Raw genomic sequence first — 11,646 nt, forward strand, 5'->3', positions numbered from 1 at the left:
CCCAAAAGGCCAGCCCACCCAGCGAGGTACAAGGGGGCTAATTCGAAGTACAAAAGTGGCGCCTCACCAGAACCGAGGGATAAACCACTATCGTATTATAAAACAAACATCATCGGAAATATGGGGGATTTGAGAATGTCTCAAGGAGGAATGTGTACCTAAGCTATAAAATATAAATGGAAGTAATGAATACACTAACGACTTTAGAAAAGCTTTACAAATGAACAATATCTACCGGACAGCGGATTCGGTATGAAAATAGCTGTTTAAACAGGTACGTGATAACTTGAGGGCACAAATAACATTTGAACACAAAGGGTATACCCCCCTACCGGTAGACGCATTTATGTAGTGTATTAAGTCTTCCCTGGGCTTGCAATAGGCAAAGATAGCATAGAGAAATCCAAAACAAAAAAGATGGGAGACTGTTAGCTTGATCCATAGGCTATGAATGTAGAACCATCTCAGATACTTAGACAAGCTTTACTTAAAACAAGCTTTAAAGGTATTTTCCATGATGCGTCTACTCTTATTTAATTTTTAGTCTTGAATTTTTAGGCTAACATTTCGGTAAACTTGATATTAAAGCTGATTTTTTATGGGACTTAAAATTTGTTGTTTTAGTACATTGTATCAAAAAACATCGGCTTAATCACTATTTGGAACTAGATCAGTCATTGGTTCATCCTATAGTCTTCGGGTCTCCCGGTGAGGCAGAACGCTGTCGTGCTTCAGGCGTTGATTTGACATCGATAGTGAATGCAAGATCGTTGCAGCAAGCTGACTACTTCTTTTCTGCCTTTGTAGGTGGCGTCTTAGACGATGGAAGTTGATGTACCCTCCCTTATTAGTTGGCTTCAAAGTGGGGATAAAGAATTGCAACAAACGTCTTTGGAATATCTTTGCAATGTGCTTCTGTTTGCCAACGATAGGAGTTTTGTCGACAAATTAGACACCACTGAGGTAATCAGTGCGTTGTTGCATTTGTTTTCCGAAGACAATGCCCCGGATGATGTGTTAGAACTGAACGCCAGAACACTTCTCTATCTTTTGGAGATGCTTGATGTATCGACTCTACAAAATATCAGAGTCAAGCATTATAAAATCTTATGTACGCGACTTGACATAGCCGATTTTTCGTCTTCTTCTGGCAGTGAATTGGCTCAGCGAATTATCAAGGTGGGTACTTCTCAAATAGTGTGTGCTCCTCATTGTTTTATCTGTTACGCCTGATGTTTGTTGCGATTGCTAAGATGCCTTCACCTTTCGTTATTTATGCACAATTATCATCATTTTTAACATTTCAATGTGATTTATTCACGGTTTTTATGTGAAGGTATACTTATTTCACTTAATACGCGAAAATCCTCGTTAGCCGTTTGTGTTTGATTTAAATGATCATTTACATGCAGTATAGAAGTAGTAGATAACATGTTTGAAAAACTCCTTTGAAAAAGGTTAGTGTGCTCAATTGTTCAATCTACAACGTTATTATTAGGGATTGAGTTATCTCGACAGCAATTTGTATTAATGTCGGTGTCCTTATACCTTTATCTACATAAAACTATGGTGGTTTCATCTCACTGCTTAACTTCATAGACGGATGTCAGTTAAACATAAATGTGAAAGTTGGCATGTCTTGCTCTTAGCTCCTGGATTTCATAACAAGCATGACTTCGGAGAAAGCCTATCTCGGTGGAGTACTGTCAAGTGTTCTTCGATTTGTTCGATGGCACTCGGAAGAAGTTCACGCAGATGTAGTTCAATCAAGCATGAATATCATACATGAGCTATGCCGCCGTTGTGAGCCTAGCGATGGGAATATGCAAGAGTGGATGGAGTCTCTGACTGATCTCCTTAGTCACAGCAACTACGAAGTGGTTGTGAAGATGGCTCTTCAGTCACTGGGGTGCATTTTTGAAAGATTCTCGAGTTCTGGACAGGATCTCTCCCCTATCGCAACGAACGAACTTATCACGAGACTTTCACATCACCTCTATAAGGCATGCGGGATTTTCCCTGATATTCGTGCACCTGGTCTCTCCCTGTTTTACTATCCATCATTTTTGGCATTTGTGATGTCTTATTCTTCGGAACACGGAGACACCTCGTGTAAGTTTGATGTTTTTTTGACATACAGGGCGTTTGTTTTAGGTTGAAACGAGCATCATTTTTTCCTTCTAGTAGACGAAGATGATCCTGAGGCATTTGCTTTGGAAGGGAAACCAGACCTCATTCTCGCCAACTCTCTTACAAATATTTTGTTGACACTATTTTGCTGCTCAGCAGACGCTACACGGTACCTTCTGAGTCGAGAGAATTATTTGGCCTTCTCCCTAATTAGTCTCCTTCGCAATTGCAGGGATGAAGGCATGTTAACGAGCGTGTTTCGCCTCCTGCAAGTGATCATTCTTAAATTGGGTCACAAGAACCCTACTACCTTGCCAGATGTGCAGTCGGCTCCCGGTGATGGAGTATCTCTGGAGGAGGCCAACAACGCAGAGAAAGAGGATTCCATCTACACTTTAACGAGCTTCTGCTCATTCAGAGCTGCTATGGAGGCCATCAAAAGTGGCAATATGGGTCTGTATTTGTGTGCTTGTGAGGGTTTGTTGGTAATGCATTCGATTTCACCATATCGTGATTGCACTGCACCACATTACGACATGCTTCTCGTCATATTATGCAGTGGTAAATCCAGACTATTACTCGAGGTTGTGGATGCCGCGTGAGATTTAGCGATATTTAAGCAATAACATTGACGAAAGTACTTGTCCCTGAGCGAGTATTTCTGGTTATTGTATTTCCTGCTAAACGAAGGGAAATGCCAATCATCAACCTTTACTGTTGTAGAGTTAGTGAAGAGGCTCCTGTCAGATGGCCTTGACCTCAGATACGTGGACAACCATGGTCAAAGCCTGCTCGACTGGGCTGTCGTCTGTGGCACCCCAGAGGTGGTTGAGACCATATGCTCTCAGCCCGAAGCAGGGCTTACATTTGACTTGGCCTGTGCTCTGGGCTATGCAGCGGCTTTCGGTCGAGAGAAGGTTTGTCGAATTCTTCTTCGACACGGTGCAGACCCCAATGCCACCGGTGAAGACGGGCTTCGTCCGCTTGACAGAGTAAAGGCGGTGAAACCTTTGGGCGGCAGGGAAGTTATAAAACTTTTGGAAGGTGAGTGATTTGTCAAACATTTAGAGACGTATCGTAGTGCATGTTTTAACATTCTTCCACTGGGTGCACCCACCTTCAGAATATGTGTCGATGGGAAAGGAGGGCGCCTCGATTTCTCTCCATAGAAGCAACCTACAACTCCTACCAATTTATCGGAGTGGAAAAGATGCATCAGTAGAAGAGCAACTTTTTATTCTCGCTATAGAAATATTCCCTGGGCTAGTCGACGTCTTTGCGCAGACACAGTCGGAATCAGTAAAGTAAGAATCTCCTTTTTGAAAAGTGATGCATTGTTTGAATTCCTCTCAAATAATGATGCTTTTTTCTGTTTAAGGTATCAAACCGTCTTGATACTGTTGCAAATAGTCAGTCGACTCTCTTCACAAAGTTTGGAAATTATCAACACATATCCCTTTGAAATTTCGTTGAGTTTCCGTCTCAGCCAGATGATTTTTATGGCATTGTCGGAGGAGGCTGTGAAGACGGTACACTGTGCATTTCAACTGTGTTACCAATTGCTGACAAAAGCCCGCTCCATTTACCTACCTCTCATGCACAGAGCCGGTATCATACCCCTGGTAAAGTCGATTGATTCGGTGATGCAACTACCACACTTTCGTTTTATCGGTAAAAGTGATGACTGCAGTTACTACTACCCCGTAAGGGAGACTTTGAATGAGGTAGGGGGAGGGGACTCTGTTCATTCCTCAAATTCCATCGTCGACTTTATTCCCAATGAAAGTAGGGGTGACAATGACGGAACAGCTTCTGAGTTCTCAGAAACGGCGGATATCGCTGCAGGGGAAAGTCAACGGCAAACCGAAGAGGAGCAACAAAACGAAGCAGTGAGCCCATGTTTTTAGAATGTGCTTTTGCCATTAGGTGTTGCAGTGATTACAAAATTCCCACTATGCCTACTTTAGCCAGCTGTTATGCACACACCAGGGTACCCTGGGGTCGACGAGCCTGTAAGCTTTACGTTAAAGTTCTCCAATTAACTGCTGTTCTAACCGCAAAGATACTAGCTGCAGTCTACTAACTGCCCAAGGCTCTTAAACAATATTCTACTGCTACTATTATATGTTTTTCAGGACCCTAAAAACCCATCACCATCGGTAAGAGTAGTGTCAATTTGCAGTCTCGTAACTGAGAGGAAAGTAGCACAAGTAACATGATCTTCATTTGAGGGTGTTTTGTTTGTAGGTGACCTTAACCGAATCGGAAAATGATAGCGAAGATGTAAGCTGGTTTTCTGCTCCCTTATTCTCTTTCTCGCACACTAACTTAAGTGCCTTCTAATATTGCTACTGGCGAATGATAATACATAAGTGGCGTAGGGTGTTGCTTAAATTTTCGGAAAGTCAGCTTGTTTGTCAATTCAGAACGCTCATTTACTCGCGCTTCTATACTGTGATGTGATTTGGGAGGAGCATCATATCGTAGTAACTGGATGAACTACTCCCATGCCATTCGCAAAAAATCACCATCTGTTTAAGCTGACCTGTCACAGCTTCCTTTTCGTATACGTTGGTATGTTATTAGTTGCCACAATGCTGCCTTTAACTGCGTATTCGTGGATGATGCAGGGTGTTTCATCTCGTCTCTTTGGGTTGAATTGACTTGCTGCGTAACTGGTATTTTACGGGATGTTAAATGCAAGGTTTCGCTGACTTAAAACCGATTTTCCTCCAGTATAAGGCTCTTTTTTCGCCGTCCTTTTCTTAGGAACCCTATCCTTTATCCAGCGCGTATACTGAGGAGTGGCAGGGGTGGTACATAATCATCTTTGGCAATTTCCTCTTCATCTACAACGACAGTGCAGTTGTGCTATTCGATATAAACCGCGAGGACAACACCTTATGTGGTCTCTATTTGACTAGTTCGAAGAACAACTTTCCCATTGAATTTCGTGGGGAAATGGAATTAATAGATAAATCGAGTCAGTTGATTTCTCATTTCTTATTATCAGCTTTCCTCCTTTTCCTTTCGATCGGTGCTTTGCTTCAGTTGGTTTAAAATAGGGCATTGCATTATACTATCATTTATAATTGTGTGTACTTACATATCACGTATGCACACATCTATCCTAGGGATTACCGAGGCATATTTACCAAGATGTATCACTTTGTGGTGACAAATATTCTTAAGTATGTACAAAAATATTGAAATCTTCATTTGTAGTTGGAAGTTTACGACACCAAATACTTTATCTCACACGCCACTTCATCAATTCCCGCAATTTCTACCTCGCCAATGAACGTGTTCAGCACTGGCCCCGCTTCTACCTCGACGACCCCACTTTGGAAAGGAAGCGTCCTCGATCGATGAGCAGGAGGAGACTCGATTCTCAGCCAGGCCATCGTCAGCGGGCCTCGTCCACTCCACCGCGCCGCAACCTCCAAGTCTTTGGCAAGGAATTCGAAGAATATACGATTATACGAACAGACCATTGGAAGACGTCCAAGGAGTCTAATGTAGTTGGAGCTGGCAACCTGCTGTTGGACATCGTCCAGACGGAAAGTGGGTTGCCCCTTTTGCGAGTTAGACCCAAAGGAGTAAGCGATGATGCGTTCGTCTTCTCCGCTCGCCCACATCAAGGCTTCTTTAAACTCCGACCATGCCCCGATTTGGCTTTTATTATCCATAAAATAATCAACCCACTTTCTGAGGCTAAAGGTTCTGCGCCTATCATTATTAGTATGGACGGTCGATTTTGGGTAGTGAATTCTAGCAGTGGGCGAATTTTAAAGGACTTGTTTACCGAGAGTTCCCAAGAGTAAGTTTCCCTTTCTTGTGTGCTCAAAGCTAAGTCCTGAATATTCAAGCTTGATCTTTATACGTTTTATTAGTAAATATCAATTCTTTCAGATACTGTGATGTAATCTCTGATTTTGTATTTACTGTCTCATTCTCTTAGGAAGTCCACAGCACCAGTAGAAGAGGAGCAGTTGATTCGATTTAAAATGCACTACCTGGCATCGAGAATATTGTCACATGATCTGGTCCCCACGACGTCTCCGGACTCCGAAAAACCTCTCCCATCTGCACCTCCTGAGCGCATAACAGCGAGGGCTCAGAACCTTAATGGATCTATTTCTGGCACTAATACTATCAATGCCCTGAGCGAAATCGCTGCAGCACTTGCCAGTGCACCGTATCAAACCTCAAAGCAAGAGGCAATGGTTGATCTCAATGGGTGTTTCACGCGTCTAGCGGCGATTTTTTCAACAGGCGAAGAAGCTGTCACACCATATGAACTCTCCTCCAGCGGTCTCATTCCATCGCTTCTTCTTTGTCTTTCCTCTTCCTCATGCGTGCGCTGGGGTGGTGTTGTGCGTGAAAAATCCTGATCTTAATTTTTTGCTCGATTATAAGTGGTTTTGGCCCTTTGTATGCTTATTAACCGTCTTTCTATTCTAGGTAAATTCAAATGATTCCCACTATCACATAGAATTCCTTCTGCAGCGCCGTCAGACCTTCCTCCGCATCTTCGAGGGCAACGTCGGTCTCCCCATCCTCATTCGCTGTCTCCTAAATGTTCTTGACCAAACTGAGCGTCTTCCGATCCATCTGTTCGAGGAGATTTCGTATCCCACTTCGTCAGATCAATTAAAGCATGAGGTGTCGGCTTGCATGGAAGCTCTGACTTCTGCAAGTCCTTCCACTCTGGCAACAATAGAGGTGCCGCCGGCAAAAGCACCACGTTCTTGCCCACCTAACTCCTCAAGTTGCTTCGATTTCACTGGTTATTGTCGGTCAACGGAAGAGTATTCACAAGTCCTTCCTCTTGGACTCATTGCTCCACCTCTTCCCTCCACTTCCGACTTTCATAATCACTTGACTGGAGGAGGAGTCCGTGGACTTGTGGACCGTCAAGTGCTTCTGCTCCTGGGTGCATGGTTTCCTGGCCTCCACACGAGGCTGTGTACGGGATCTGTAGGAACGCCTCAAGTTCAGGACTCATTTACAATGATAGTCAAACGTCGCCATGGTGCAACTCGAGAGATCCGTGTTGGTAGTGGGAAAGGTCGACCGCTTTTTTTATCACACGGCTTTCCCAGAGGCCGCTCCTGCTTCATGTCCGCCTCGACTGAGCATTTTCTTCGCGGTGTCACCCTGGTGAAGGAATGGTGCGTCTCTGTGATCGAAGTTCTGGTTGCTTTCTTGAACTTGATCCATATGAAACTGGTTTTATATTGTTACAGCGTTCCCAGAACGGTTGTTTCGTCCATTGCATTTGTTATTTTATAGGCATGAGTGTTCACGTAAATCGATGCCTTTCTTGCGGGAATTTTGGAAGAAGCCTCGTCACGCTATCAGCCTGACTCCCGAGGCCTTGCCCTCAACGTTTCAAACTTCCAGTGCGGTGGAATTGCACATGGGCCTTTTTGAGTGGATGGGCACCTACGGAGGAACAGTAGAGACATGGGTTAACCCCTGCCAATGCGGCCTCGCTACGGCACTCGTATTTCACCCTTCCACTCCAGACGTTATTTGTGACGGATCCTTGTCAGTCGAACACAGTGCGACAATATCGAATGGTTCTCAGATAGAGGAAGAGGTGGTGACAGAAGAGGAGGGGATGAACAATTTGGATAGTCGCATCTTAAATGGGGAAGAGGTCGGTGCTAGATTGACCATTGAAATAGGTCTTCAACTGGTACCTACTGCTTACCGCTTGAATACTCTTCGAAATAAGGAAACTGGCCTCCCTATAAGAAATTGGTGTCTCCAGGTGGGTCGCTGGTTAATGCTGTAGGTTTCTGAAAAGTAAAGGCGAGAATTTGAAGTAAGTTTTGTGTTTCGTGGTTTGCAGGCTTCAAATAATGGCAAGCACTGGACGACACTTTCTGTTCATAGGGACACCGTTCCCCTCAACGGCACGCCTGTCACTATACCATTGAGTCAGCGCAATTTCAGGCTTTGGTCAGGGCCTCTGAGTGGTAGTACCAACACAACGACTCTGACTAGACATTTGTCTACCGGAGCATTGAATGAAGCCTTTGCCACTCTAGATGTAGCATCCGTTTCGACACCAGAGAGTGGTGCAGGGCAAAGTGAAGTTGTGTTAAGTTTTCGCATTTTCCGCATAATGGATCTAACCGCAATACCTAAACAAAGCAATTTGATTGTCAAGGGATTCGAGCTCTTTGGAACTGTCAACTTCGTTCATCCATCGGTAAGCAAATTACCTTCATCTCCTCCCAAAAAAGTCATGCTTAAAAGCTAGGTTTTTTCGTCAAACTTCCTGCTATTCATCACCTAGCTTTTGACACAAGAAAAATTGGCCGGGTTTCCTGTACACTTCCGGAATCCGAAGAAAATTTCCAATCGTTCATCTGTAGCAGCTTCCAACCCCGATTCCTCTAAAGCATCGGCGGCGGCTCAGTCGGCGAATCCGACTTCCTCCTCCTCAGATGTTGGGCAAAATACTCGCTTCCAAGCAGTTGAAGATATTTATGGCCATTTTGCACCACCAACGAGCGCGCAAGTGGGTATTTTGAGATAATCAAAACTGATTTTATTGCCACTAGCTTAGGTAGCAAGTCGTGACTATTTATTGTCTTATTTTTTCAGACTGCTGAGACTTCACACCCGTCCGTGGAGAGGAGAGCGTTCGAGTTTGCGGAAGCTATCGATGCCTTGATTGCTTCGAATATTTTGCACGATATGAATGAGTCTCTTGCGCCGCCGGAAAATCAACCACCTCCGAAGAAACTGTGCACTAGAGAGTCACCCAGAAGTTGCATTATCAACGACGTTCACACCGAGGCACCCGAGTCTGAGAGTTTATTCCTCACCAGAGGTTCATCGGACCAAATCGGAAAATCGGTAGTGGATTACTTCCTTGTCTTGTCATATTTTTATTCTAAATTACACTATCTGTCTTCTTCCAGATTGGCAGGACCACAGTCCATGGAGTGATTGAAGCACAAAGTGAACACAAACTTGAGAATAAGGAGGCAGAGTTGGATGAAGCGGTTGAGTTAGCCTTTTCACCGCCTAGGAACGGTCTTGGCATAACTAATGTCTCTGCTTCGAGTAGCAGTTTGGTCAGTAAAGGCCTCTCTATGTATTATTACTGGTGGCTAACTAAGCACCGCTATATCTTCACTTAACTTGTGTGCATCTACAGACGACTGCCAAGTTGCACATGCTGAAGCAAATGAGTGCTTTACGTGAGGGTCGACAATTGAATCAATTAGATCTTCAAAGCTGCGCCGCGATGTTTCCATTGGTTCCCGGATTGATTCCCAGCTTCGATCCGAGCGCACCGCAAGCAAGACCATCGTCATCTAGTTTTCATCTTCGGATATCGCCGGATTGCATGTTCAGCCCAGAGTTTTTCTATCAAAAAGAAAGTGCGTTCCTTTATTGTCTATTCCTTGATCATGTGAGGTTAATTGTTTCCTGTTTAACCATGCATTGGTAGTCGGTAGAGTTGTTCATAAATTGAATGTACGTTTTTTTCCGCATATATCTTCAGAAGAATATGATTTGCGTATGGAATTATTCGCTCGCCGAAAGGATGACTCAGTGGTAGCCTCGGTTCATATCGATGACCTAAACGCTCCCATTTTCAAGTACATCCTCGTAAGCTCTCACTTTACCTTATCTACAAGTTTTCTAACCTTAAGGCTATATATCATACTTTTGTCATGTGCTTTCAGAAACTGGCTGAGGAGGTACTTTACTCCCAAATGGATAGGGAGACAACTGCCGACGGCCTACCGATCGTGCAGATTTCTCTGGAGTATAGCTTTTGCAATCCGAGTGAAGAGAGTGAATATGATGAGGTTAGTTTTTGGTCAGAGAAATTCCGTCGGTTTATACTAAATCCAGGAATTCTAATCCTGTCATTTTTTCAGCCTACTAGCCAATCAACCTCTTTACTGACTTCGCGTGATGTGCGTCTAATTGGTGCACAAGAGAATCAGTTAGAGCGCTTAGGTATTCACTCGCCAGGGAGAATAAAAAGAAGCACGAAAGAGAGGACTGAGGAGCTGCTTGATCTCCTTCAGCTTCTGGCCAAGTTGACAGGTGTCATCGATGTTGCAGATGTAGGGACGTCGTCGACCCGTTTTTCTACAGCCAGCTCAGACCCCTTGGTTTCCGCGCGTGACTTCATCTCATTCAGCCTCACGCGTAAGCTTAAACGCCAACTACAAGACGTGCTAGCGGTTGCTACAGGTCCCACCTTACCTGACTGGTGTATGAATTTGACCCAGCGTGTCACCGCTCTCTTCCCCTACAGTATCCGTCATCATTTCTTTAGAGCCTGTGCTTTTGGTCCTGCAAGGTAGGCCTGTTTTCTCTCTCAGCAGTAAAAATGGAGCCACCAAAGACCCAAGATGATGCTGTTACTTTTCCATAGATCGCTGTTGTGGCTGCAGAGTAATGTCGCACCTTCACTAAGCATCAACGAGGATTTTTATGATCAAAGACGATTGGTGAGTTATTTGCAGCGCACAGCGGCCACTCGTTTTGCAGCTAACATCTCCTCCCACCTCAACCACACGGACTGTGACCTCGGAGCGGTGGAGTCCTCGGATGAGTTAGTAATGGATGTGGACAGTTTTGCACACAGTAGGGGTAGGTGCGACTGTCATCTGCAAACGGTGAGTTTGGGATGTGGTTGAATGCATATAGAGTGATTGAATTTTATTTGCCAATTTTCAATATTTCAGATTGGTCGACTATTCAGGAATTTCATTGACATACCACGAGATGAATCGGTGGATCTAAGCGGTTGCGGATTTTGGGCCTGGGCGGAACGTGTTATGGATGAGCATGCTGAATCCAAGTCAGAGTTAGAGATTCGCTTCACAAGTTAGTTACAAGTGTGATAGTCCACAACTGAGGAGTTCCTGTGGTTTAACTTGGCATCCCATTTAGATGAAGAAGGGACAGGGTTAGGGCCCACACTGGAGTTCTTCAGTCTGTTGGCTCTGGAATTCCGTCGAAAATCTTTGGGGATGTGGTTGACCGACAGTTTTGAACAGGTGGAACCATTGACGGAGTCGAATTCGTCCTCCAGTTACATTAATCCTTCCTTCGGTCTCTTTCCCACACCCTATCCTCGCAATATCGTGCCCCTTAATGTCCTTCGTCGCTTCTACATTATGGGCATCGCAGTGGCCAAAGCTCTGCAGGTTAGTCCTGGTCAACTTTTGCATCAATTTTGTCTACTAAATAAGAAGGTATTCACGTTATTCCCCGTCAGGATAACCATCTGATGGATCTACCTCTATCGAGACCCTTCCTTAAGTTTCTTGCCTGCTATGGTAGCTCGAGACAAACACGATGTTCAGCCGGGGTAGAGGCCTTGGAAGCTGAATTGAACTTGGTGTCTGATGCCGAGGCCTCGAGAGAACGCATCCTCCTCTCAGAGGACCCCTTGTTCATTGGACGGCAAGGGACTATCACTGGAAGCAGTCGACACTGGCTTACTGGTCTTCTAGATTTTGAGGA

General features: G+C 44.5%; 1 protein-coding gene across 1 annotated transcript; it reads left to right on the forward strand. All coding sequences in view use genetic code 11, as the record gives it.

The window, feature by feature from the left end:
• Positions 1-822: 822 nt before the first annotated feature.
• EGR_09683 (E3 ubiquitin-protein ligase HECTD1) lies at positions 823-11,636 on the forward strand (the record flags this gene model as incomplete). Its single annotated transcript, XM_024498932.1, has 25 exons — positions 823-1,179; positions 1,650-2,112; positions 2,185-2,583; positions 2,854-3,174; positions 3,254-3,434; positions 3,734-4,019; positions 4,098-4,142; positions 4,900-5,113; positions 5,356-5,950; positions 6,092-6,506; positions 6,595-7,304; positions 7,426-7,909; positions 7,991-8,353; positions 8,441-8,665; positions 8,752-9,006; positions 9,072-9,227; positions 9,311-9,536; positions 9,662-9,768; positions 9,846-9,971; positions 10,044-10,474; positions 10,550-10,793; positions 10,863-11,004; positions 11,071-11,327; positions 11,399-11,521; positions 11,565-11,636. The coding sequence occupies 25 exons, from the start codon at positions 823-825 to the stop codon at positions 11,634-11,636; spliced, it is 7,197 nt and encodes a 2,398-aa protein (XP_024346634.1).
• Positions 11,637-11,646: the final 10 nt, after the last annotated feature.

The sequence above is a fragment of the Echinococcus granulosus genome, assembly GCF_000524195.1.
Source record: "Echinococcus granulosus chromosome Unknown EG_S00161, whole genome shotgun sequence".
NCBI classification, from domain to species: Eukaryota; Metazoa; Platyhelminthes; class Cestoda; order Cyclophyllidea; family Taeniidae; genus Echinococcus; species Echinococcus granulosus.